The sequence below is a fragment of the Acinonyx jubatus genome, chromosome D2, assembly GCF_027475565.1.
Source record: "Acinonyx jubatus isolate Ajub_Pintada_27869175 chromosome D2, VMU_Ajub_asm_v1.0, whole genome shotgun sequence".
In the NCBI taxonomy this organism is placed as follows: domain Eukaryota; kingdom Metazoa; phylum Chordata; class Mammalia; order Carnivora; family Felidae; genus Acinonyx; species Acinonyx jubatus.
The window spans coordinates 46,418,337-46,446,100 of NC_069393.1; the positions used below are offsets into that span (position 1 = coordinate 46,418,337).

General features: G+C 41.6%; 1 protein-coding gene across 6 annotated transcripts; it reads right to left on the reverse strand.

Annotated features, from left to right (window-relative positions):
* Window positions 1-632: 632 nt before the first annotated feature.
* On the reverse strand, window positions 633-25,338 carry NCOA4 (nuclear receptor coactivator 4). 6 transcript variants are annotated; one of them, XM_015087962.3, is made up of 10 exons: window positions 25,183-25,338; window positions 10,045-10,199; window positions 8,680-8,820; window positions 8,415-8,503; window positions 7,838-7,946; window positions 5,966-6,058; window positions 5,300-5,446; window positions 3,202-4,197; window positions 2,594-2,734; window positions 633-2,212 (listed from the first exon to the last, which is right to left on the reverse strand). In XM_015087962.3, the coding sequence occupies exons 2-10, from the start codon at window positions 10,183-10,185 to the stop codon at window positions 2,207-2,209; spliced, it is 1,863 nt and encodes a 620-aa protein (XP_014943448.1). In that variant the 5' UTR covers window positions 10,186-10,199; window positions 25,183-25,338; the 3' UTR covers window positions 633-2,206. The 6 variants fall into 6 exon arrangements, with proteins under 6 accessions (XP_014943448.1, XP_053063217.1, XP_014943419.1 ...); XM_053207242.1 differs by having other exon boundaries at window positions 5,300-5,443; window positions 25,183-25,314; XM_015087933.3 differs by lacking the exon at window positions 25,183-25,338 and adding an exon at window positions 16,235-16,911.
* Between the last annotated feature and the right edge of the window lie 2,426 nt (window positions 25,339-27,764).

Below are 27,764 nucleotides of genomic sequence, written 5' to 3' on the forward strand. Positions count from 1 at the left end.
CACTCAACCTCAAGATACTTGAGATCTAATGAGTAGAATAGTCTGTCCAACATTCATGCTTAATTCTTTACTCATTAACTCCTCTCCTTAGGTAATTAGAAACAGATAATTAGAGGAAATAGACAAGAGCTACAAGGGTTTAAGGAAGCCTTGGGAAAGCTAAAGGAGGTAAAGGCAAGTCACTTAATTTTCTGAGTTTTGTCATCTTATGAAATGAACTGTACTGCATGTTACACATATACACAATAAATACAGAGCAACTAGTGGTTATTATGATGGGAAAGAAAAGAGTAAAGGTGGGGCCTTTTGCATGCACCTAGTAAGGAATTTGACAGGAAAGCACTGAACCTTGGCTGAAGGCCTCTGGTTTTTAAGAAAAGTGAGTTTAATATATTTCATACAGAACAGATTAAAAATTAAAAAGAGTAGATCTGAAGTCTTCAGGAAAAGCCTAAAAATGAAATTAGTAATATACCTATCTTTTGCTAATTTGTTTCATAAAAATACACTAATATTTAAGTGAATACAAAAAGCAATTTACGTTCAAATTTTTTAGCTGTACTCCTAACCAAAGCTTAATGTGGTAGAATATTTTGTGACACGGTAGTTTTTACAAATACACACAACGCCTCTGGCTGTTATGCTTTTAATGGAGAGAGGTACAAAATGCATCAATGCAAAAGAATGTTTTACATACTCATTAACATAGTGGTGAATGTAAAATCAGGAATACATTGTTAAACCTCAAAAACTACAAAGTTTCCTGCAACCTAAGATAATGGAAAAGGCTCCTTAAGTTTTTACCTGCCACTTTTATTAAAGTTCTAAGTGGTATGGGGGGGGGGGGGACCAAAAAATAGGTTCTTTTCAGCTGTGGTTCAAGCCTAACAAAGCTGTATGGCAAGGACTATGGGACTGTGAAGTTTCCCTAAAAGGACTTTCTAGATGACCACATCACAAACTTTAAAAGTTAACGATAACACAGGCAAGCTGAGTGGCCTAACAGTTTAAAAGCCTGGAAAGCAGCTAAGTTAACTCACTTTAAAGAATTTAAAAACATTATAAATCCCACTTCCTACAGAGAAACTTCATAAAGCATATATGTGACTTTTACAGATACCGAGAAAACATTAAGTTTTCATAAAGCTTCATAAACACCCCAAGGCACAAGTGTTCAAAACAGCCTGTTCACTAAAAGGGCACTGCATTCTACTCTTGGAGGTATAGAGATGCTATGCTTGCAGTGAGAGGACACTTAATCTATCCCTAGTTAAAAGCACCAGGTGTCAAGCTCAGCTTCCATTTACACAGGACGCACCAATAACCCTTAGGATAGCAAATAGCTCAAATACTGCATTTCTAACAGGTCTTGCCTTTTGCTCTTTTGACTAGTCAGCACTGGGGTTCTTTTGCCTGGAGTTGAGAGTATTTTGAAAGTGGCTAGGACTACCCTGAATACAGTCTTGAAGCAATGTGGAGCTCTTCTAAAAGCTCGGGAGGTAAGTTAGTAACTTAGAAAAGGGAAAAAGAAAATTTGCAGTAGCTGAGTCTCTCAAAAGGAGAAAAATAATGTAGAATCTGACATGTAGGCTAGTTTTATAATGTCAAAAAACGCCCAGATTGTTAATACACATTTTGGTAAGAAAACAATCATTATATTGGCAAAGTTAACTATTTGTGTGAAATATACTATATTAATTAAACAGAAAAACCATTACTTCCACCACCAACGGAAGAAAACCCACAGCAAGGGAAGCATCTAAAGGAGGGCAATCAAAAGGTTAGGGAAGTTTACTAGTAGCTTTTGAATACATCGACACACCTTGATTATAGAACTATTTCATTTTTAAAACTACAGTGTTTTAATGTACTTCTAGTAACAACCCAATCTAAGGAGCTGTAGAGGCTTATGAAAAAGACCTATCCACCAAGATGCTGTGTTTCTAGTGGAGGGGTGAATTTAAGTTAATACTTCTGTAAGAAGGAACTGAATCACCTCAGCATCGACAAACAGCCTTTTTCTTTTACACAGTAACTCATAATTTGATGACTTCTTTCTCTTCACTAGTTCAAAGTTAGGCAGGAAAGGAATGAAGCTGACTGGACAGACCCAGAAACACAAGGATTTGGCAAGCCGCACAGTCACTCGGCTCATGGAGGTGTGATAATCTGCAGAAAAGTTGTTTGACTCCAGTGTTCCATCCTTTCACATCTGTAAAGAAGGCCCACAGATTAAAAAATCAACTACAGGATAAAAGCAAATCTCTTCCCACCTTAAAGCGCTAATTTCTCCATAAGCTATTAGAATCCACACAGGCTCTGAAAATTCCCCTGACAGTTGTATCCTCCTGAAAGGTCACTTTCAGGTGTGTCCTAGTTACTTCATAAAGCAAGTTCAAGTGAAATACATGAAACCGCTATGATCCACCCCCCCGACCCTCATCTGCCTAATACACATACCATTCATAGGAAAGGGGTTCAGTGGGCAAAGTATGAATTCATACAGAAGACAAAACATTTACAAGCAGCTAAAATGTGTAATTTTTTTTTTTTTTTTTTTTTTTTTTTTTACACCAGGGACATGTACACCCACCTGTAGAGGAGTTCGATACAACCACTTTTCTTTGTCAACTTTAAGCTGCATACAGGCAAAGAGATCACAAACTGCTGGGAGGCCATAACGGTCTTGGGGAAAGTTATGTTCCTCCTGCAGGGGCGAATTAAGTAATACTTCCTGCAAGAAGACAAAAAGGGCGGGTTGTTAACATGACAATTGGGAGGCAAGAGACCAACTTAACTCATTTTCCAAAGAGTGTAGCATCTATAAGGAATAATGTTGGCCATTTTGTAATAACATAAATGTTGGCCATTCTCTCTAATAAGCAAAAGCAAAGGTACAAATGTTTAATCTCTTCCATAGACAGCCAATAAAAAGGCTGGTGGGTTGTGTTTTTTTTTGTTTTTTTTCTTTCTTTCCTGCAGGATGGGGACTGGGGACCTGGAAAATATGTAAAAATCTCAGTCTGAATAATTATCACAAATCTTCCATTCTGTTCTAACATGGCATCACAGTTAATACTGAGGCCAAATAACACTACCATATTTAAGGATCTGGCCCGTTTGCAACGTTTGGGATTAATTAAGAAAGTATAAATCTATTAAATACATTTAAAATGGTGTTATTCTGATGCCTGTGCTCACCTTGGCCTTCTTTCGAAGTAGCCACTTGTCTTCCCCTGAGGATAACTGGCTGAGGTTTCCCATCTTGTTTCCTGGCAAAACCCAGTCAGCTGTGGCCACGGGGTTCACAAGCTTTTGTTTGCCAGCTCTGTCCTCAGTAATAGGCACTTCCTTGGGACATCCTTCTTTGCAGGAGGGTGTGATAAGCCACTCTGACAGGGGACTGCTCCTTATGACTTGGAAGGAATTAGCAATACTAGAAGGAGCCACTGCCTTTGATGTCTTAGCTTGTTCTGTTGCCTCTTTTCTGGAAGGACAGAGCCACACACTCAGGGAATCTATACACTTGTCAGGCTCAGGATTTGGTTCCACAGGCACACCATTTTTATCTTTCCCTTCTTTCTTCAGAAGCCACTTACACAGAGCTTCCTTCTCACAGTTTTCATCACACACACACTCCGCAAAGCTCGTACAGGGCTCATTGGCTCTGCACACCTCCTCTACTTTATATGGCTCCTGATGGTTCTGGACAAGCCAATCCTCAGTAATCACGCTGGGAGTGGACGAGGGTTTCTTAGCCTCTAAGTGGTCATTCAGGCACTTCAGATTGCCCAGATTTTCAATCTCCACACCTTTGGGCTGGTTGCCCCGACAATTGGTGCAGGAATCGGGCTTGAGAAGCCACTCACTCACACTATAGGGCTCCTGGAACACCTGAAACAGGAGCTTAAACTTCTCACTGGCTTCACAGCTGCCTTTGCCAGGCTTCTCCAGCTTCTGGGATTCCTGAGGAGTCACCAGCCAGTCAGAAAGATCCATCTCATCTTGATCAAGAAGCTCCAGATCTCCAACCTTTTCAATTTCAGTGGAGTAAGAACTGGTAGTAGAACGGCTATTACACTTTTGGTAAGTTGGTTTTTCAGGGACCTCTTGTTGCTGACTCTTGTGGAGCCAGTTTTCTAAGCCCTTCAGGTTGCCCCAGACATTACTGAAGAAATTGCAGGCTCTGGCAGAAGTCTACATAAAAAGTACACAGTATTAGTTCACCAGTACATTATGACTGCATATAAGAGTTCTATACGCAAATTTATTACACTGCCCAGTGTTTCCAAATTTAAGTATGTAAGGTCAAGACACAAAGGATTTCTCTGTTGGGATATTGAAATATTGAAGAACGTAAATTTATTTTTCTATAGCTTTTAAAAAACTGAAAAATACTAAATACCAACTATGAGAAAGCATCTACAGCATATTGGATAGAAGAGAGGCTGGCTGTTCTACATAATATGCTTTTATGAATAAAGAAGACAAAAATGAACAAACGATGATTAGGCAGGTCATCAAAGGCCAAGAAACATGAATAATAACCTCCATAATCAAAGAAACTTCAAAACAAAAGTAAAATGTTACTTTGTATCAAATTCAAAGAAAACAAAGAAGCTTATAAATGATTACCACTATTAGAGAAGTTTTAGGGAAGGAAGCACCCTTAATATATTCCAAATATTCTTCTGAATATAAATTGCTTATCAACTTCCTGGAAAGCCAAACTGGCAATACTTATCAAAAGCCTTGAAGGGTATGCAGAATTATAATCTGGAAATGCAATTTCTAAATTTCTAGGATTTTACTCCTAAGGAATTAATCCAGAATGAGCATAATTAACTCCTGGCTGTTCAGAGGAACTTTATACCCAGAAAAATTGGGAGTTTAAGTTACAGCCAATCAATGAGATATACTATTAAGGATTTTATGGAAGAAATTAAATGAAAGAGAAATATATTCATGCTCTACTAGTGGAAAAAAAAAATCTGCTAGCCAAAACAGGATTTACAGATTTAAGTATATGTACGCATACAAAAAAAAAAAAAAAAAAAAAAAAGGAAGTATACAAATAAAAATGTTAAAACCGTTATCTCTGCATGTTGGGGTTATGGGGTTGTATTTCTTTACAGTTCTGTTTTCTAACCTTTCTATCCATAGTGAAGAGGTATCCCTGTTGTACTATAAAGTCATAAAAGTATTTCAAGACTAAAAACTAAAAGACGTACACTAAGAGTTAAAAACTAAACCCATCTACTACCGCATCTACTCAGAAACAATAAAAGCAGCAACACACCTGACTATTCTCCAAGGTCTGCTTCTGGGTAAGCCAGTCCTGGAGGTTGGTGCTGGGTATGTAAGGAGCCTGCCGACCAGGGGCGGGTTTGTTTCCAAGGAGCCATTCGCTGAGAGGGACAGCCATGGTGCTGGATGCTGACTTCTGCTAATCACATAATACTTCACTGCTTAACAAGGCCATGCCAAATGCCGTCAAAAGTTCACCAGGAAAGGAGACCCAAGCTTTCTAATTTTGGCTTCCAACTGACGGCACAAGTGACACGACTTCCCTAAGGCTCCATCTTACAAGAAGTATATCTCATCTCCAGGGTTCTTCTCCACTCAAAACATCTAGCAGCCTATATTCACACTGCCTTAAGAAGTGAATCATCTCTATGAATTATGAAGAGAAGGTTCCCCAAGAGAGAACCACCCCAGACAGCTAATGATAATTTCTTATGGATTGCTAACAATGACTTTCTCTCTTAACATCTATAAAACCTCTAAATTTCTATCTCTCATTCAGTCTCAAAAGGAGCATTTAATTGCATAAACTAACTCAATACCACTTGTGCCTTTTTACAAATAAATGGTAGCAAAAAAAAGAAAGTGATTTAATCAAAACCCAAAAGAAATATAAGCCAAGTAATAACTTCGTTACCAGAAAAAAAAAATGACATTTTACCTGTTCTGGCAATGGGATATAGCCTCTTTTCTCCAGGAAGGACCCAATATTTGAGGATGAACTAGCATGAGCCATCAGGTGCTCAGGAATTTGCTATAAAATAAAAGCAAATTAATCTTTGAAATGCAAATTATGCTTTCATCCCAAAAAAGTGAAACTGTAATTCCTAAATGTCAAACACAGGAAGCCAAGCATTACCATTTCACTAAAATAAATATTCTTTATACTAAACTCGATGACCTACAAATAGTTATGAAATCTGAGAATTCTCTATCACATAACTATCATCATACAAGAGAATTCACCAGAATTGGTAGTATTACTGCTTTTAATAAAACCCAAGTGGGAACATGTTTGGTTCCTCAGACTAAAGACCATTCAAGGTGCACCTGGGTGGCTCGGTCGGTTAAGTATCCGACTTGTGAGTTCAAGTCCGGCGTAGGGCTCCTCACTGACAGCACAGAGACAGCTTGGGATTCTGTTTCTCCCTCTCTCTGCCCCTCACCTGCTCTCTCAAAATAAAAAACTAAACTGGGGCACCTGGATGGCTCAGTCGGTTGAGCGTCCGACTTCAGCTCAGGTCATGATCTCGCAGTTTGCGAGTTCGAGCCCCACATCGGGCACTGTGCTGACAGCTCAGAGCCTGGAGCCTGCTTCAGATTCTGTGTCTCCCTCTCTCTCTGCCCCTTCCCGTTCATACTCTGTCTCTCTCTGTCTCTCAAAAATGAATAAACATTAAAAAAAAAAAAATTTTAAAAAAAACAACTAAACTTAAAAAAGACCAAGAAATATTCTGTAAGAAATATGTCAAAGTATTTAAAAAAGGGGTGGCTGGCTGGCTCAGTTGGTAAAGCATGCAACTCCTGATCTCAGAGTTATGAGTTCAAGCCTCACGCTGGGTATAGATTACTTAAAAAAAAAAACTTAAAAAAAAAAAAAATATATATATATATATGTCCAAGTTACTTAAGGACATACAAGACTGGGGCGCCTGGGTGGCTCAGTCAGTTAAGCATCCAACTCTTGGTTTCAGCTCAGGTCATGATCTCTTGGTTCAGGACATCAATCCCCATGTCAGGCTCTGCGTTGACAGTGCAGAACCCACTTGGGATTCTCTCTCTCCCTCTCTCTCTGCCCCTTCCCCGCTCACTCAACTCTCTAAGATAAATAAACTTAAAAAATAAATAAAGAGGAGGGCACCTGGGTAGCTCAGTTAGTTAAGCGTCCGACCTCAGCTCAGGTCATGATCTCACGGTCAGTGAGTTCGAGCCCTGCATCAGGCTCTATGCTGACAGCTCGGAGCCTGGAGCCTGGAGCCTGCTTCGGATTCTGTGTCTCCCCCTCTCTCTCCCCCTCCCCTGCTTGTGCTCGCTCACGCTCCCTCTCTATCTCTCAAAAATAAAATAAAAAGCAGCACCTGGGTGGCTCAGTCAGTTGGGCATCCAACTTTAGCTCAGGTCATTATCTCATGGTTTGTGATTTCGAGCCCTGCATCAGGCTCTGTGCTGACAGCCCAGAGTCTGGAGCCTGCTTCAGATTCTGTCTCCCTCTCTCTCTTCCCCTTCCTTGTTCGCACTGTCTCTCCCTCTCTCTCTCAAAAATAAGTGAACATTAAAATATTTTTTAAAATTTTAATAAAAAAATAAAGAAATACAAGATGAATTCTGGCGATTATCCATGAATCAATACACATTCCAAGAACTACCACAGCCTAATGCTCAATCAACTTATTCAGAACATGAAACTTCTGAAGTTTATCAAATTCTCAAGAAAGCCACTATTCATAGGAAAAATGTGATGTTTTTAAGACCATCTGTGAGTCCACAGATCTGAGAAGTGCATTATGAATTATCTGAGATCAACACCACTCACAATGGTCTTGAGGGATCCAAATGTGGTGATGGCCTGGCGCAGAGCAGTTGTGTCTGCTTCAAAAAGTAGGACAGTCGAATCTTCAGGTTTGAGGGTCAGATTGCCCAGTCTGGAGAAAAAATAAAACCTAGCTTTTTTAAGGAGTAACTATTTAATCCAAAACAAAGCCAAACTGTGAGTAATCTGAAATGACTACTTTTCTAAGAAACTCATCACAGGTAGATGACTTAACTACACACCACCCAGTATAATATTAAATATATACAGTAGGATGACCTTATCACAGAAAAAAAGAAGTTAAATCCAAGACATACAATGAGTTACAAAATTGACTTTTTTAGCGGCGCCTGGGTGGCTCTGTCAGTTGAGTGTCCAACTTCATCTCTCAGGTCATGATCTCACAGTCCACAGGTTCTAGTCCCACATTGGGCTTTGCGCTGACGGCGCAGAGCCTGCTTTAGGATGCTCTGTGTCCCTCTCTCTCTGCCCCTCCCCTGCTCTCAATCAATTTTGACTTTTTAAAAAATGTATCAAAGTCAAAGAGCCAAAAGTCAAAACAAGCAAAAAACATCTTTACCTCTCTAGGCACACAGAGACTTGATTGGCTAGATCTTTGTTTTGGGTGCACTCCAGTTGATGAATAAGACAATTGAACTGGCCCAGTAACTGTAAGAAAAAATGAAACCGTCTAGCCACACTGAGTGTATATCCAAGTTAACAAACAGCACTTGAGATTAAACTTTTACCTGATCTATATTAATGCTACATTATAGGAAAGGCATTCTCTGGAAACCAAAAGCCACAGTCAAAACCAATTACAGCCTTGCAACCAACCACCTTACCCAGTAGAGCTGTTGGGCCTGCTGCTGAAGTGTCTCTTCTTTAAGCTGATAGATGAGATCCACCTGTTCATACAGCCACACCTCACGGCTTCGAAGGCATTCCAGGTGACGGCTTATGCAGCTGTGAATCTGGGCTTTGACCTAGGAAATGCATACCTGTTAGCTTCACTCCTGTTATAAGCCCGAAGAATGGTGTTACCCACAGAATGGTGAGGTACTTAAACTTTGGGGGGTCACACATCCTTTTGGTTATCCAATGACATCTATGGAGCATCTCCCCAGAAAAACACATACTATATACTCAAAATTTTGCCTCTAATTTCAGGGTTTAGGGTCCCGAAGCCCATCCATGAAACCACCAAAGCCCCATGGATCCAGTTTAAGAATTCCAGACATAAAGACATTCATAGACTCAAAAATCCTCATTCAATACACCCTCCCTCTGAAGAGGAACCGGTTTATTTGGGTGGCCTAAAGTAATCAAGAGAAAATAAATGATATGCCATGTAACACTGATCCCCCTCAGTTTTCCATATAATTTGAAAACCTATAGTCTGACAAATTCATCAGTGGAGTAAGATAGGAGTATTAACTTAATAGCTAGCTCTTATCTGTTTTCTCACTCTACAAATGAGCAATCCATTTACAGTAAGCTAATTCAGTAAAGAGATGTGCCACTACATGTCAATAGCTACAAGACCATTAGGGCAGACAGTTTAAGTAAAACTATAAATGTTTCTGGAAGCATAAACGGCGATTCAGAAAAGAACAAATGTAAAAATCCTAAGGAAAGAAATCAAAACAGCCATAAATTATCTGAGAATTCACATAAGAAATGATTTTTAAATAAGTTTTTCTATATAATAAAGTTTTATTTCAAAGTCATGTAATACTTGGTCTTCCCACTCACCAACAGGGTACTAGTAGGCCAATGGAACAAAAAGATTTCATTCTGGCTTGCTCTAACAGATAAAGTTATTTACAGAACCATGCCACCAACAAAACCATGCCACCACCAAGTTAAAGGATGGTAGGGAACATGATGAAGTGCCACCCTTTATGCAACAAGGACACAGCTGAGCAGTAGTGCTCATTCATTTTGTTATGTTTTATTGATGGCAGTGCTTGGCACAGGGACCACACACAATGCAAGCGGAACTCTTTATGGTGGTACAAGGTTTTCCAGACTCTTCTACCATCTGTTTAATTTCCCTTGGGGATCAAAAGCATTAACATTTCAGGCATACCGTGCAAGGCATGGGGTGAAACTTTCTGGATGGCACTGAGAAGTCAAGCCCTTGGCCATGCTCTAACCAGCCCTGTGCTAAGAGCCCAGACAAGGGAAGAAAAAAGCGCACATCACACCTCTCGCAAGTTATCTTTAATTTGCTGTTCAGCCCGGAGAACTCCACCAATAGCAAGCTCCAAGTCCCTCCGTGCATCACAACACCTCAAAAGGGGTTCTCTATTACTGGAGCAGCCACTCTGGTCCTGTGAGGTACTCATTCTGCTCACTGTTCCTTTGAAAGAAAGAAAGAAAAAATCTAAATTGCACTGTAATTGCAACCAAAAACCACCTTTCAATCATCCCCCAACTGATCATTCCAACCAGTTCCCAATAACTAGCATCATTAGATTACTTCCAACACATGACCCAGCACACAGTATACTCAAAAATACTGCGTCTTCCTTCCTGCTCAACACTACTGCATTCCTGACATATAATTCTAGGCATCTAGGTTAGTGACACTTTACATGTGAACAAACTGTTCCTAAAAAACACCAATTTTCCTGAACTGATAGGGCAATTATATAGCCTCCAAAAAGTTAAAAGAACACTGGAATGTAAATTTCTATAACACATATAAAATCATAGGAGGCATGTGTTCTTATTTTACAGATTTAGAGGTGAAGACTAAAAGGTCTAGAAAGATCCATAATTATTTTGAAAAGTAGCGACAAACCAGTAATTGGTAAACAGAATTTAGAACATAGTTTAGATCTGGCATTTGCCTATATTTATTGAGAAAGAGGAAATTTTAATGTATTTCCTCTTTTCTCTTTTAGATGGGACTTTTTTTTTAATTTAGGAAGAACTAACTTAGGGATGGTTTCATAGCTAAGAAGTTTTCAAGAATGTGAATCTAACAAAATACTTTCATAGGATTCTGATAAGGGAAATGCTTACAGGCACTGGTGTGGGCTGCTACAGGAATTTTCTACAATCCTGGGTTTACAAGAGATAAGAAACAGAAGTGGAAAGAACAGCACATAACCAATGACATAATATGAGACTGAGACAGAAGCATTGGAAAACAATGAAGCAAAAGCTTAACAAAAACCGCTGGAAGAAGTTTGTGTCTATCCTGGAAAGATCTAGAATCAGAGATCATTTGTAAACACTTAGAAAAAAGCAGTAATCGGTGTAGCCCAGCATGTGTTCACTAAGTCACTAAGCCCTGTGATACCAAAGTGTCTTCCTTCTTGAATAGTTTTAGTAAACTGGCCACTCAACGTAATCCTGCAGCCACAATCTATCTGGATGCTCGACAGTGCGGCCTGTGACAAGGTTACATACTGTCTTCAAGGACAAAGTGAATATGAGCTAAACAGAACTATAACTAAATGGATTATTTTTTACAAACAACTCAAAGGATAACAGACTGAAGCCAGTGTGTGAAGTTTTTAGAGGTATGTTTTCCCCTATTACTCAACTGTTTTCCTTAAGTACCTGGATAAAAACAGAAGACAGACATTAAAGTTGGGGTTAACACAGGACTTTGACAAAAACAGATTCCAAAACAATCTCGACATAGCTGTTAAATCTTATAAAACAGAATGTAAATTTTTAAAACTTGAATGGGGGAAGATAAAGTAAAAGAGAATAAAATGTTTTTAAAAGGATGAAGATTTTTAATTGAAAGTATAGCTCTACATGAGTTAGCACTGTGCAGCGTCTAAGAAAAATAACGAACTATTTGCATTTACCAACAGTATAGCATTTGTCACAGGACTAATCTGTTCCATATTTATTACATTAAATTTGAAATTTTTTTCTGAATAACACACTTTAGAAAATGCATTTTAAAAAGGGAAAGGGACTCTAAAAATATGAAAAATTTCTCTAGGAAGGGAAGCTGTTCACCCTAGATAAGTTTCTGGGAGGACATGATTACTACACTCAAATACTTGGCGACCTGTCAAAAAAGACTTAGATTTGTTCAGAATCACCCACAGGGAGTAGAGGAGGACTAACATGAGACATCTGAGACCATATATGAAAGAACTCTCGGTTCTGAAGGCAAGGACCTTCTGAGAGATGGCTGCTCTTGGCTCAACAGCAGTCTACCCAGTGCAGAGTCCTCCAGATGACTGACACCTCATCTGAGACAAAGCGAACTTTGGCCTAGACTGCATCTCCATGCCTAGGTTTAGGACCAGATAGCTAGCTAGAAACTAGAAAGGGACAAAAGCAGTGTGATCCCCACCCTCAGAAATAAAATGATGGGGGGGCACCTGAATGGCTCAGTCAGTTGAGCGTCTGACTTTGACTCAGGTCATGATCTCACGGTTGACAAGTTGGGAGCCCTGCGTTGGGCTGTGTGCTGACAGCTCAGAGCCTGGAGCCTGCTTCGGATTCTGTGTCTCTCTCTTTGCCCCTCCCCCATTCATGCTCTGTCTCAAAAATAAAATAAACATTAAAAAAAATAATAATAATAAATAAAATAAAATGATGGGAGGAAGAAGCCTAACAGGCTCTCTTTTTACCACCTCAGGAAAAGATCCAAGTGAGGAACTAGAGATCCTATGTTTTGTTACCTTAGTCTGTTTCCCCATAATGACTTTTTTTTTTTTTTTTTAATTTTTGAGAGAGAGTGCGTGGGGGTGGGGGGCAGGGAGAGAAGGGCAGAGGAAGAGAATCTTTTTTTATTTTGAGAGAGAGGGGGTGCAAGTGAGTGAGGGGCAGAGACAGGGGGAGATAGAGAAGTGGGGCTCACCGGATATGGGGTTTGTGAGAGAGAGAGAGAGAGAGACAGAAAGAGAGAGAGACAGAGAGAGAGAGAGACCTAAGCAGGCTCCACACTCAGCACGGAGCTCAATCCCATGACCCTGGGATCATGACCTGAGCTGAAGAAATCAAGAATCAGATGCTCAACTGACTGAGCCACCCAGGCGCCCCTCCCCATAATGACTTCTAAAAAGGAAGGGCTTCCTTAACTAAATTTGAGAGGAATCGCTTTGGAAACCTTTTCCAACCCTGAAAACACCAACACCAGCTGTAAATACTTTGCTAACTTTTTTTTTAATTTAATGTTTACTTATTTTTGAGAGAGAGAGAGAGAGAGAGAGAGAGAGAGAGAGACGGTGAGCTGGGGAGAGGCAGACACAGAATCCAAAGCAGGCTCCAGGCTCCGAGCTCTCAGCATAGAGCCTGATGCGGGGCTGGAACTCAGACCACGAGATCATAACCTGAGCCAAAGTCAGACACTTAACTGACTGGACCACCCAGGCGCCCCACTACTTTTCTGACTTCTTTTTCACACTGGAAGCTGCCATGTGTTAAGCATAGGAATTAGTGTACACTTGGCGCACACTGTACGGACTCTGAAAAATACAAGTGAACACAACACAAGTGCAACACAAGTGAAAGGCTGGCTCATACTTGGAGAGCTGGAGTCACCTCATTACCACAAGTTGCTGCACTCTGCACTTAAGAGTTCTATGCAAGGCATGTTTAGTTGTCTTTCCAATTATTAACCAAATTTCACCTGTGCCAAATTTCCCATTCTTAGGTCCTCACCATTTGTGTGGAATGCCAAATGCCTGGCACAGTATAAAATTTAATCAATAAAATTAAACTAGAATGCACTTCACAATGTCAAAACCCGAGCTCTACATCATATGGGTGGCACATTCAAATGCATTTAAGTGCTTACTGTTATTACTAGATCCCTATAGATGTTTTCAATTCAATCACAAGTACCATACAACTGTCTAATGAGAACAAAACATGGCAAATTGGTTTTTCTCCTTATCAGCTATGGACAGAAGGCAGGATGAGATTTAAGTTACAAAACTGATTTTTCCCACATATTTATCACGTTTTCAAATTAAAATGAGTATTATCCTTCAAAACAGTCATCTTGTTAAGAATAAGGGTCTTTAGAGCCCATTTGTCAGTCGCTAAGAAAACCTGTTTCATTTCCTTATGATCAGTCCCAGGATGCTTGTCTCTCTGCTGCCTTTGGCGGTCTCCCCCACCTCCCTGTGCAGCAGTGGAGGGGACAGTCAGCTTCTATAGCCTAGATCCCAAGAAAGTAGTTATGCAAAGGCTTCCCTTTTTGTACTGCAGTGAGGAGGAAGCCCTCAGAATGGAAATCAAGAACACCACTACACAAGTGAACTCAAATCACAATGAGGTGAAGACTGACCTAGCTTAATGAAAGCTTTATGAAAGGTCACATCCAAAGAGACATGTATGAAGTTACTAGTGCATATGGTCATTTTCAACAATCCACCATTTGTTTCAGGTTTGAGAGCCCATTTTGCCTATTTTCTTACCTGTAAAAAGACTGGACCAAATCAGCTCTCAATCTAAAATTTCAATCAATTAAAGACTATTCTCAATGTTCTTTTTTGGGGCACCTGGGTGGCTCAGTCAGTTAGGCGTCTGACTTCGGCTCAGGTCATGATCTGACAGTTTGTGAGTTCAAGCCCCACATCAGGCTCTGTGCTGACAGCTCAGAGCCTGGAACCTGCTTCAGATTCTGTGTCTCCCTCTCTCTCTGCCCCTCCCCTGCTCATGCTCTGTCTCTCTCTCTCAAAAATAAATAAGTATTTTTTTAAAAAATCTTTTTTTTTATTCATCTTTATAATCCAAAATACTGCCCTACCACCTTCAAAAGAAGACTGCCTTAAATGTATATTTTTTGAGACAAAATCTAAAATTTAAGTGCTTCTAAAACTTCCCCGCCTCTAGGATTCCTGTCCTAGGTTTGAGGGTAGGGGGAAGTAGGAGGGAGAGACACACGTACCCCTAAAATAAAGCTCCAGGAGAACCCAGAACTCTCCCAAAACAAGAATTCTACAAGCTATATATGCCATCTTTGCACAGTGGTTGGCACAAATCTAATTATGAAACCCAAAGACCTTGAAACCAGAATTGAGCAACTAACCACAAATGAAACTAAGTTGTTATCATATGGTTTAACCATAAAATTTCCAAAAAGCAATAGCCCTCTTGTGACCAACACAAACCACAATTTCACGTTGAAAAACCCGGGGGGGCTCCTGGGTGGCTCAGTTGGTTAAGTGGCCGACTTCAGCTCAGGTCATGATCTCGCGGTCTGTGAGTTCGAGCCCCGCATCGGGCTCTGTGCTGACAGCTCAGAGCCTGGAGCCTGTTTCAGATTCTGTGTCTCCCTCTCTCTGACCCTCCCCCTTTCACGCTCTGTCTCTGTCTCAAAAATAAATAAACGTTAAAAAAAAAAAAAGTTGAAAAACCTGGAGCGCCTGGATGGCTCAGTCGGTTGGGTGTCCAACTTCGGCTCAGGTCATGATCTTGCGGTCCATGGGTTCGAGCCCCATGTCGGGCTCTGTGCTGACAGCTCAGAGCCCGGAGCCTGCTTCGAATTCTGTCTCCCTCTCTCTCTGACCCTCCCCCATTCATGCTCTGTCTCTCTGTCTCAAAAATAAACATTAAAAAAAATTTTTTTTAAGTTGAAAAACTCTTTGACATCTCTTTAGTAGCCTATTCTCATTGTACAGATGAAACCACAAAAGGCCCAGACAGTTTAAATGATCCATCTAAAGGACCACAGCCATAACAGGTTTGGGTTTAGAACTGAGGTTCCTAAGGTCTAGTCCGGGATGCTCTGTGACCAACTTGTTCTTCTTTTAGTGTATTATCACTCACAAATTATTTTTATTTACCAATTCTAGAGTCTGAAATTAACATCCCAAAAACAACAAAAAGAAATTAACATTCCAATAGAATACTATTGTACTACTGAAATAACTTACATTAAGATTCTGTCCATTTTCATAGTCCTCAATAAATTAAGACAGTTTTTCAGAACTTTCTTCCTTAAATAATGCTAACAAAATAAATAATGCTCGTGCACATCATGACAGGTTCAGAATAATCAAAACACTGCCAAGTACCAGTCCCAAGCAAGGAGGACAGGAGCAGCAGCCCTGGATCTGATCCCACATCTGTATCACAATCACTCAGAGTTCCATCCGTCTGTCTGAACAAAGGCTTAAACCAGGTCATCTCTAACTGCACCTTCCAGTTCTCAGTGTTTGTCACCCTTCCCACCTAACCTCCTCTCCAAGAAAAGAGGTCCACTTTTTAGTTATTTTCCTGGCATCCAAATCGTTGCTAGAAACCCACACACTAAAAACCAATCCACAGCATACATCTATGTTTTATTGACTACTAAATTTGAAATACTGCCAATTTGTTATCTTTGATGAGACAATATATAATAGACCGTTGGTACAAATTTTCAGGAAAAAAAATTATGAAATAATAGTCCACATTCCATTTTACCTTGAGACATTTCTTCACATGTTCTTTCTTCTTGTTAAAAAAATTTTAAAGGTTTTTTACTTCACAATTCATTACCTCAAAGGCTATATATCTTACCCTAGCCCCAGCCCACTTTTAATTCTTTATCAAGAAAGTATTTTTGAAATTCAGGATCTGATTCTCCGTAATTGTTTTATACCTGGCAAATAAGGTTAATGCCTGAAGAGACTTACACAAAATAAGATAACAATAAAATCTCCATAGCATATTTTAAGATTACAACTTCATAGCTTACTGCCCTAGGATCTGTCTACCTTCATACACGGAATTACAAGCAGTCAACCCCAGCACATCAAATTTCCGAAGCAGTAACTGAAAACTGACCACAAAATTCCCCACCTAAAGCCAAGACTTTTCTAGTTCAAAAGCAACAATGACTCATGCAACTTTCCAGGATCCCCCACACTTTCTAAGAGCACAGTAGCGGGTATGAGCCGCAGCCCGCAGGGTCACCTCTCAGCACGCATGCGCGCAGCCAGGGCCACAGAGCCCCTTCCTCTGCCCTGCGCGCCGAGTCGACTCAGGGCGCTCCCGCTGCGGCCCTGGGATGCCCGACGTACCCCCGCAGGCCCAGTCTCCGCCGCACCACCTGCCTGGCGAGCCTGAGGCCCCTTTATCCTGGACTCAAGGGCCGAAGGTCCCCGCGGCCACGGGCCACGCCCCGCCCCGCCCGCTAGTGGCAGCAGCCCACGCGGCCGGGAACGCGCACGTCGGCGCCGGGGGCGGGCCTGGAGGACCCGCCCGCTCGGACGCCCCTATCCTGCCCTTCCAGCCGGAGGCCCCCCGCAGCCTCTCGCAAAGCTCCACCCCCTCCCCGCCGCTTCCGGAAGCCAGGGGCCCACAGACGCCAGGGGGCTCCTCTCCAGCGTCCCCTCCGCCCTGCTGCTCCAACTCTTAGCCTGTGTCCACCTCGCTCTGTGCCCCAAATCGTCGAGACTTTGAGAACTTAAGGGTTATGCTGCTAATCGTTACAGACAAATAACAAACGTGGGTCAGTCAGAAGGCTTACGGAGTTATTCTTGGAATGTCCCTTCCCAGTAGCTTACGCTTCCAGAGATCACCCCAGTCAGCCCAGCTGGGGTTCGGCCCTCGTCTTTTGTTCCAGGCCCTCTCAGACATCCCCTCATATCTGTGACACACCTCTACCTGTACCCTAGTGTCTGTCTCTCACAACAATCACATGCTCGCACACAAGTCACACACAGTCCAGTGCCGCTGTTAAAAGTCATGAATGCTCTTCATTCAAAAAAAAGCTTGCTTAGAGCACCTACCAGATGCCAAGCACTATTTTAGGTGCTGAGAATACGAAAGTTAAAATGAGAGCCCTACCTAGAGAGGCAGTAATACAAAAGAGAATCGACTCTGGAGCTAGACCATTTGAGTACAAAACTTTGCTTCCCACTTAGGTGCTGTGTGACTACAGGCAAGTCACTTAACCAATCTGTGCCTCAGTTTCCTGGTCTGTAAAATGGGGACAATAATAATGGACCCAACTCAATGAGAATTACATGAATTGATACATGGAAAATGTTTAGGACGCTACCTGACACAGTATTCCTGTATGATTATCGTGCTAATGGTACTTCTAGTCTGGTGCCTTTTTCTCCAAAAACAATCCTTACAGTCTGCATATCCAATCAGGCCAGAAGACAAAATCTAGACAGCACAGTCATTCCCTTCCAATCAATTATATTAATGCAAAATACTTGCTCTTGTCTATGTATATGAAATGATTTTTGTAAATAATAAGAGTAAAGAAAAACCACATGACAAAAAGCAAACACAAAAGGTCATCACCTTCAGTTACGCATCCCTCAGATTTCAGATGAACAGAGTTTGTGGAGGCGCCTGTTTTATCTACCATGCACAAAGTTTCTGGGATCCAATTTCAGACATTACCAAAAATAATGAGAAAACAATTTCTTAAAGTTTTTTTTATTCATTATTATTTATTTTGGGCAGGGGTGGGGAGGGAGAGAGGGAAAGAGAGGATCCCAAGCAGGACCCACACGCTGTCAGCGCAGAGCCTGACATGGGGGCTCAATGCCATGAACCATGACACCATGACCTGAGCCAAAATCAAGAGTCAGATGATTAACAGACTGAGCTACCCAGACACCCCATGACCCTTTGTACTTTAAGTCAAATGGTTAGAAAGGAGGAATTCTCAGTCTATCAAAACATAACTGATGTCAAAACTTTTTATCTTTTAGGTGTCCCTATAAAATACAATGTAAATACAATAGAAACTATGTTGACCATCACCTACATAACTGATAATCCCTACACTCGCTCTAAAAGATCCTGACCAACGCCTCTACACCCTAAATGCTCCAGCTCTCCCTCACTTGAATTCCCAAGTTACAGTTACTAAAAGTCAGTGTTTTGTCAGCTTATGCCAACTTTAGTTGTTACTACAATGATGTGATTTATTAAGTATTACATAAACATAAGAAGACTGGGGAGGAAAAAAATCATAAAAATCTAGAAGAATTCTGCATTCAAACCATTTTGCAGGCTCCTCTTTACTCCCTTAAGCTTAATTATTTGCCCTTGCATCTTTATACAATGTTTACGTTCTAAAGGGTATTTTACTGTCTTCTGTTTCAAGATTTCTATGCTTGCTATCTCAGAACAAGTGAACCATCCACTCCCAGTAGATCATCTCATCTAAAGAGAACATAAACTATAACTTTCCAATGACTCCCCACTTACCTACAAGATACAGTCCAAATTTTGTATAAAGGCAATAAAGTTCTCTATTTTCTTGTTCCAACACAGCTCTCTTGCTGTTTCCCCAAAGGAACCCCCACACCGTGATCTGCTACACAGCTGTTCCATGAAAAGTCCAGTCTGGTTCACCTTGTCCAGCTTGGCTCTCCCAACTCTCTCTGCCAGCAATACCAGTTCCCTTCTCCCCACCTCTCCACTTTCTAACTATGCCCAAGCCGCCACTACTGTGAAGCCTCTCCTGACCAAGCACCCCTGTCCTCAATAGTTTTAGCCAACAGGGTTAGCTGCTGCCTCCTCTGGACTCACTACATTCTGAACAGGTTTCCAGTATGACACCTGTAACATGCCACATTATTACACATTACATGCCTGCCTCCTTAGCTTGAAGATTCCCAAGAGAAGGTATCATATCTTATTTGGCTTTGTTCACTCTAATGCTTAACAGATAAGCCTGGTAAGGGTGTCTTGGCATTAACCCCCTTCCACTCTACATGCTCTACTGAATTGACTTAAAGAGAATGGTGTTCCTGGAGTTGCACAGTACTGTGACCCTAAACTCAACAGAGGCTTAATATATGTTTGATAAGTGGATGGATGAATGAGTGATAAACAAATGTTCAAGTTCAGACTTATATAATAAGTACAGTACAGTTCTTCTTTAAACACAGATAATCACCTTGATGTGACACTAAGGCCTGCATTAATTCAGAAAGGTTTTTCAGAGGTGGAAATGTTTCTAGCAGAAGGCTTAATTTTAGTTTTCTTTCAAACAAGACAAAACTGGCAAGGGTAGTGCTACCAAAACCATGATCCCAGCATATGCACAGAGAAAAAGTATCTTTCCTGACACCAGATCTATCAAAGCTCAGCTATACAGATCCACAAACATCAGCAAATCTGTAAGTTAAAGGGGAAATATTAACTATATTTACAGCCAACTCTGGATATTTTTTTTCCCCTCAAGATTTTGCAGTACCACAGAAATTCTAGCTGACACCACAGAAGTTTGGTAGGCTTTCAGAACTGAGGCCCTGCCCTATTTTCAACTTGAACTTTCTGGCCATAATACAGTCAAGGATAGGAAAACATGTTACTTATCCACTATCGCAGTAATACCATTTTATCCCCTATTTTATGATAAGTATCTTGTGGTTTTTCCCACAGAAGTGAACGTGTGATATAGTATTTTCCCTTCTCTAAAGCTTGTGGACTAGCAATAATGCCAAAATCAAATTCAAAATATACCTAAGGTTATGTTCTTATGAAATCAGTAATTGTCCAAGTATTAAAAGACTTAACTTCTTGGGGTGCCCGGGTGGCTCAGTTGGTTAAGCCTCCGACTTCAGCTCAGGTCTGATCTCGCCGTTCGTGAGTTCGAGCCCCCGCATCAGGCTCTGTGCTGACAACTCAGAGCCTGGAGCCTGCTTCCGATTCTGTGTCTCCCCCTCTCTCTGACCCTCTCCCTCTCACACTCTGTGTGTGTGTCTCTCTCTCAAAAACAAACATTTAAATTTTTTTTTAAAAAAAGACTTCACTTTTCTATGACCTTACTGACAATCAAAAACCTTTTAACCTATTTTGTCAGCTATTCACTCCTTCAATGAACCAAATTATCACATTTGTAGAGGACTCTAAGTAATGCTGGATAAGAGGACTGGAAGCCTCAAAAGTGCCCCCAAACATACTTCTAGCCCCAGAGAAGAATATCTTGATTCCACTGAATAATCAAGTCAGGCAAAATCAGGGATCATGGCTTGGGATAAGAATGGCTAAGAGAATTAGAATGAATCATTCGTATCAGAAGAAAAAAGAGTGCTCTCAAAATAACAATTTTATTCACTTGCCAGTGAATCTACTGAATTCAAAGAGAATAAATACCATGTCAGGCTCCGAGGTACTGTAGGCTAGATGGGATGTTATGACTGAATGTTATAATTTAACAAGCAAAGACAAGCTGAGAAGGACTATATGGCAGCGCCTTTAACTGACAAGCACAGAAACACTATTTAAAGGGACTCAGTAGAGTAAAAGTGCTCAACTTGCCCCCCAGATCAGCCTAGGCCACTGGCATTGTTTCTGCGCTCTATGTTGAAACAAAGTATTCAGACATACTCATAACTGAAACAAAGCCTAAATGAAAATGTGGACAAAAGCTTTATGAAAACTAAAAAGTAGCAAGAAGAGTAACAAAAATGCCATGGACATCTATAATGCCTTCCTGAAAACTGTGCTTAAGCCAATACATACACATTGGTTCGTGCCTTATGGTCACTTTAGACTTGCAACCTAACTGGTATATAAACAGAGACAATGATTCCACTAATTTCAGCAATGCCGCAGAAAGTATAGTCTGAACCAGGAACACATTCTATTGTGCTCATCATGCATAGTGACAAGTCTTAATTCTCTGAGGCTCAGTATACTTCTTTCAAATAACTCAAAGATTAATATATTTTAATTTATTTTTTAAATTCCAGTGTAGTTAACATATAGTTGTATTAGTTCCCAGTGTACAATAAAGTGATTTAACAATTTCATATATTAACTCGGTGCTCATCAAGGTAAGTGTATTCGTAATCCCCCAAAGATTGATACATGTAAAGCACTTAGAATAATGCCTAACACATAGTAAGAGCTATATAGGCATTAAAGTTTCCCCCATTATCCAAAAGCAGGGCATTCTGTGCAACCTTTCGTAGGTTGAAATGGCATAAAGAAGCAATTACAATTTATATGGAAAAATTTTTGAGCATTTCCAGGCCCCAAAAATAACCTCTCTGAGGATTTTCTGATGCCTTACGACATATCTTTCTAATGGATGCACAAAATAAATTGACATAAAGCACTAATGCTCACAGACACAGTTCAAAGCTGTGGTGGCTTGCTGCCGAGATGCTGAGTGTAGTTCCCAGGGAAGGAGCTTGGTGGCGCCACTCTAGCTGCTGGGGAGGCACGCCGCCTCTACATCGGCTCACTGCAAAATAAATGCTGAACGCTATATTCCCTTTTCACCATTTTTTGTAAAAGCAAAACTCCTCTTTGGATTTCTTTGGTTAGCAAAAAAAAGATAACGAGTGCAGGTCTTTTGTAAAAGCAAAGTGGTATAACACATGCTTTAAAAAATCAAGGGATATCTGCAGCTACTTTTATCACTCTTGGTCAGAGAATGGGGTATGATAATAAAGAAGACATTTTATTATGTAGCTCGTATATTCAATAAGTCACCATCATCTCTCTCCAGTATTCCCGCAGAAACCTCATGACTGCTGCCCACCCCACCCCCACCTACTCTTCTCTTTGCTGGCTCAGTCCAGCCACCATTGCTTCCTTGCTGCTCCCCCAGCATACCAAGGATGCTTCCACCTCCGGGGCCCTTGCACTTTCTTCCAGAGAGCCTCATGTCCACTCTTTCACTTCCTTAGGGGATCTGATCACTTCCTTAGGCTGTCTTCCCAGTGAGGCCATTGCTCACTATCCTATACAGACTAAATCTACCTTCCACAGTCACACTTAATATATTTTCTTTTTCTCCATAGTACTTACCACAATCTGACATGAAGAAACCATTTATTTTCTGACCCCACTTCAGAAAACACATTGAAAGGTAAGTTCCACACAGGAAGAAACTTTGTCTTTTTGTCCACCATTATACAGTAAGTGTTCAATAAATATTCGTTGAATAAATTCAGTAAACATTTAATATATCTTTGTGCCAAGGCTTTCTTTTACACATTATCTCATTTAGTCCTCACAAATATTTAAGATACATATTATTGCAATTTTAAAAATAAAGAACCTAAGGCTTAAAAAACAACAACAACAAAAAAGAAACTAAGGATTGAGGAGGTTAAATATATTACCTACAATCACAAGCTTCCAAGTGGAGGAACCAAGACTTAATCTTTAATCCCAAGTCTGAGTCATAACTCCTTAGCCACACAATGTATGTTAAAGGGGTCATTTAGGCATTGAGATTTTATGTATTCATTCAACAAATATTTACTGTGTGCTTAAGCTGACTATACTTATGATAGTCCCTGAAGCCACAATGGTGAACTTGCTATCTAGAGGAGAATTGTGTCACTGAGTCACAAAAAACTCAGCAGAAAATACTATTTGAAATAAGAGAGAGTTAAAAATCCATCAGCAGCGGCAATGACTGGCTCTGAATGTTCTCCAGTATGGTAACGCTTCCCTTACTCTAGGAGGGGAATTATTATAAAACATTAGCCAAGAGGCTTTTGAATGGGGGTAGGCATGTGTCAGAATATCCTGCACGGTTTTCTGAAGCCCCTACACAAGTTCCTGAGATTCTGGTACAACTAAGCCATTTAATAAAATGGGGTGGAGTGGGAAGTCCTACCTAATTCTAAAATAAGATCGCTCCGCCTCCCCCACCCCCCCACCCACCCCCGGAGAATCACATTTTCCTTCCCTTACATAGCTCACCATGCTTTTCCACTTTTGAAATACCTGTTTGACCAACCGTGATAATGTAATAACAGAGGTTTATTTAAACACAAGATACCAGGAGCACCTGGGTGGCTCAGTCGGCTGAGCGTTGGACTTAGGCTCAGGTCATGATCTCATGGCTCAGGGGTTCCGGCCCTGCGTCGGGCTCTGTGCTGACAGCTCAGAGTCTGGAACCTTCTTCAGATTCTGTGTCTCCCTCTCTCTCTCTACCCCTCTCCCACTCGTGCCACGTCTCTGTCTCTCGAAAATAAACATTAAAAATCTTTTAAACACAAAATACCATAGGGCTGCTCCGATGGCTCAGGCGGTTAAGCCTCCGACTTGGGCTCAGGTCATGATCTCATGGTTTGTGGGTTGGTGCCCCACATGGGGTTCTGTGCTGACAGCTCAGAGCCTGGAGCCTGCTTCGCATTCTGTGTCCCCCTCTCTCTCTGCCCCTCCCCCACTCACGCTCTGTCTCTCAAAAATAAACAAACATTAAAAATGCAAAATACCGTAAAACTTTAGACCCCTATGATTTTCCCTAGGGACTCAAAGACAAAAGTCTCATAAAAAGGGGGAAAGGAGAAATAAAATGTGAGGGATATTACGGGGCTAGACCTTACATATATTATCTCATTTATTTATCTTAACAACTGGACAAGCTAGCAAACATCCCAAAGAGTAAACCAAGTTAACTTCCCTAAGCCACAAGATACACGCACCACCTCCCACTTCCACTGTACCATCTGGTAAGTCTTCCTCAAAGAGTCTGATAGTCTTTAAAGTTCAGAAATAGCATGCTAGGACCCCAGTGCAGAAATGAGCCAACTATGATCACCCGTCTCACCCTCACCCCAGGAAGTTATTCAAGAGACCTTACAACCACATTTCCAAATTACCAGATAGGTGGTGGAAAGCTAAATCTGTCCAAAGACAGTTACGCTACGGTGAACCTTACACTGATTAGAAAATACCGAAAAATGCTGCTGTGAAAAAAGCTCTGCTTTTGTGACCTGACAGACTCCAGCGCTCTGACTGCTGTCATTCTTGATCGCATTATCCCTTGTTGTATCACATGGCACGTTACGCTGTTTTATATCATTGTTGCCCCGCCACAGGAATTTAGTTTCACGAAAATAAGCGCTGTGCCCCTTTGTTTTCATTGCTATAGACTTAACCCCCCTGAACACCTAGGCAATGAATAAATGATTGCTGGTGGAATGAATCAAGGAATGAGCAAAACTTGCTCTTCTCATCTGTAAAAAGGAGAGGATCAAGATGCCTCTCGTGCTGTGAGTATTACATGAGATGTGCTGGCACTCAGAGGGCTGAAAAAAACATGATCTTCCTCGCGTTTCCACCCAGCAGTGTAGGAATGGATATGCCTCCGGGCCCATGCTGGAGAAACGGGAGTCTCTCTGCCCCCATGAGACCCTGGCGAGAGCAAGCAAAACCTTGCAGCTGTCACTCCCGGGGCCAAGAGAAGGCGGGCAGAAAGAAGGTGGTGGCCTCCGGGCAGAGTGTTGAGGCGGGGAGAGCGCAGCCTCCGGCCGGCCGACAGTCAAGAAAAGGTGACCCCCGGACAGGACGGGTCGAGGGAAAGGCTGGTCGGGAAAGGCAGGCCCAGGCCCGGTGGGCAAGCGGTCATGGCGCCCTGGAACAGCCCGCAGTGTGAGGGCTGGAGGAGTCGCGCCGGCCCGAAGGGCCACTGTGGTTCTTACCAGCTCCAAGCGCAGCGCCCGGCGACCGGAGTGGAAGCTTCCTCGGAGAGAGACCGGCCCGAACAAGTAAAGGGCCGAAAGGAAGAGTTCTCGCGAGAGCACAACCTTCCTCCCACGCCTCACGCCACACGTCTGACAGTCTCGCGAGATCTCTCCTCGGGTCAGCCCAAAGCCCTTGTCCGCCCTCTAGAGAGCACAGAGCGCAGGCGCACACTCGCCCCCGGCGCTGGAGGTCCCTGTGTCCTTTCACCGTTCCTGAGTAAATCAGAGTCAGTGAAGCAAAAGTGTTGAGGGCAAACTCTGTGCCAAGGATGATCCTAAGTTAATGTCTCGTATCAAATGTCCTCATAGATAGATTTTAGTTTTAATAAACAGATGCAAAAATAAATCAAAACACAAAAGGACAAATCTTGTATGATTCCACCCAACATAAGATACGTTGAACAGTCAACTTACAGAGACAGAAAACGAAATGGTGGTTGCCACAGGCTGGGGGAGAGGACTTACTGTTTAATGAGTGCAGACTTTCAGTTTGGGGTGATGGAAAGTTCTGGAGAATGAATGCTAACGATGGCTGCACAACAATGTGTATGTAATTCCACTCGACTGTAAACTTAAAAATGGTTAAAATGGTAACTTCTATGTTCTGTATATTTTGCTTCATTTTTTTAATTTTAGTAAATAAATAAATGTCAGAGTCAGATTTCAAACCGTATCATCTGAGTCCAAAGTGTATGTTTCTTTGCACCACATCACACCACTGTGCGCATCCCACGACCCTGTCAAAATTTGGTAACTTCTATGTTCTGTATATTTTGCTTCATTTTTTTAATTTTAGTAAATAAATAAATGTCAGAGTCAGATTTCAAACCGTATCATCTGAGTCCAAAGTGTATGTTTCTTTGCACCACATCACACCACTGTGCGCATCCCACGACCCGCTTCTCAAAATTTGCCCAGTGTGGCATTACCCACATTAGAGCTTTTTTGTTAATTTGTGACCAGATATGAATACAGGAATCTTTCTGTGGTCAGTTTTGACAGAGGCCCCCAATACTTAGCTCTCCGCTCCCCATGTTTGCCAGCAAGGTGAAGGACCATCAAAGTAGGTCCCACCCAAGAGTGACAAGGGGCAAGGCAATCTAAGCAGAAAGCAATGGGAAATGTGGGTTCAGATGCAGAAGCTAAAAGGCAGTCAGAGCCTGTATTGGAGCTTTGGAGAAGGAGGAGTAAGGCATGTTGGAGCAGCCCACAAAAGCCCCAATAAGGAAGAAAATCACCCTAAACACTGCCACAGACAGAAGGAGCCAAGACTGTCCCTGACCCTTAACTCTCCTGTCCCCCTCCTCAATTCAGATGCAGACTCTGGATTTATACTTTTTTGTAACTACAAGTGACCAAAGCACTTTTTGATTACCTTAGGACCAAAATTCTCTTCAGGGCCCTGCCTAGATTGCTCAACTAGTCCACATAGCATATTTAAACAGGTAGGGTTAAGGGGCAGAGGAAAAATAAAGCTCTTTACCGACTGCCCACAAATTGTTCAACAGAGGACTGTTTGCTTGTTTGTGATCTGTCACGTACACACAGGCACAGGACTCTAAGCCCCAGGGCAGCGGGGACCTTGTCTCTCTTGTTCATTGCTGTAGCCCCAAGCCCAGAGCATTACCTGGCCCAGGCACTCTAAGTAAAGACCTGTTGAGTAAACAAATGTTCTCTAACACAGAAACAGCAAGAGATGGTCAACAGTATCACTGCTTTAAGTTCCTAAATTTCAGGGTGGTCTGTATGCAGCAAAAGATACTACAGCTCTGTACTCAAGTCATTTCCATCTACAGAGCAGAGTGCCTGGCCTTTTAATACCCCATCAGGATGTGTGTGGTCCTGGAGGCACTTCTCCCAGGCTGCCCTGCGCCAAACTGCCATAACCTCGAGGTGCCTAGCTGGCTCAGTTAGTAAAGTATGGAACTCTTGATCTTGGGGTCATGAGTTCAAGCCCCATATTGGGCCTAGAGCTTACTTAAAAAGACAAAAACAAAAACGCAAAAAACTGTCCTAATCTCAAGCAAGCACAGAGGTATATGAGGGACTCGGTATGGAGCATGCTCTCTGAAGAAGAGGAAGGAAGGATAAACATGAAAAATGTTTCTCCAAGAAAATGTGGGATCCGATTTCATCTTGAAGACACATGTATTTTTTGGATTGTTCACCAGATAGCTGGATACCAGGGCAGCACATTGCAGACACATTAGAAGTGACAGTCGCAGCAGCGGTGCCTCGAGCAGGGGACATACGGTGATCTATTGCAGTATACGTTATAAAAACATAACTTCTATTCATATTTTCCATCTCCTTGCAATGTTTGCATGCTTTATAATACATGTAATTTATAAACTAATGCATACATAATTTATGAACTAAAAGCATACACAGATTCAAGTGTTTTCTCAAAACCTTTTTTACGGGTAGATAAGGTTACACAATCATAGACTGTTAGAGGCCAAAAAGAACAAGGCCTGGCCTGGGAGAACATGGGCCCTCTCAGGCTGGAACCCCTAGGCCCACTGGAAGCACATTACATT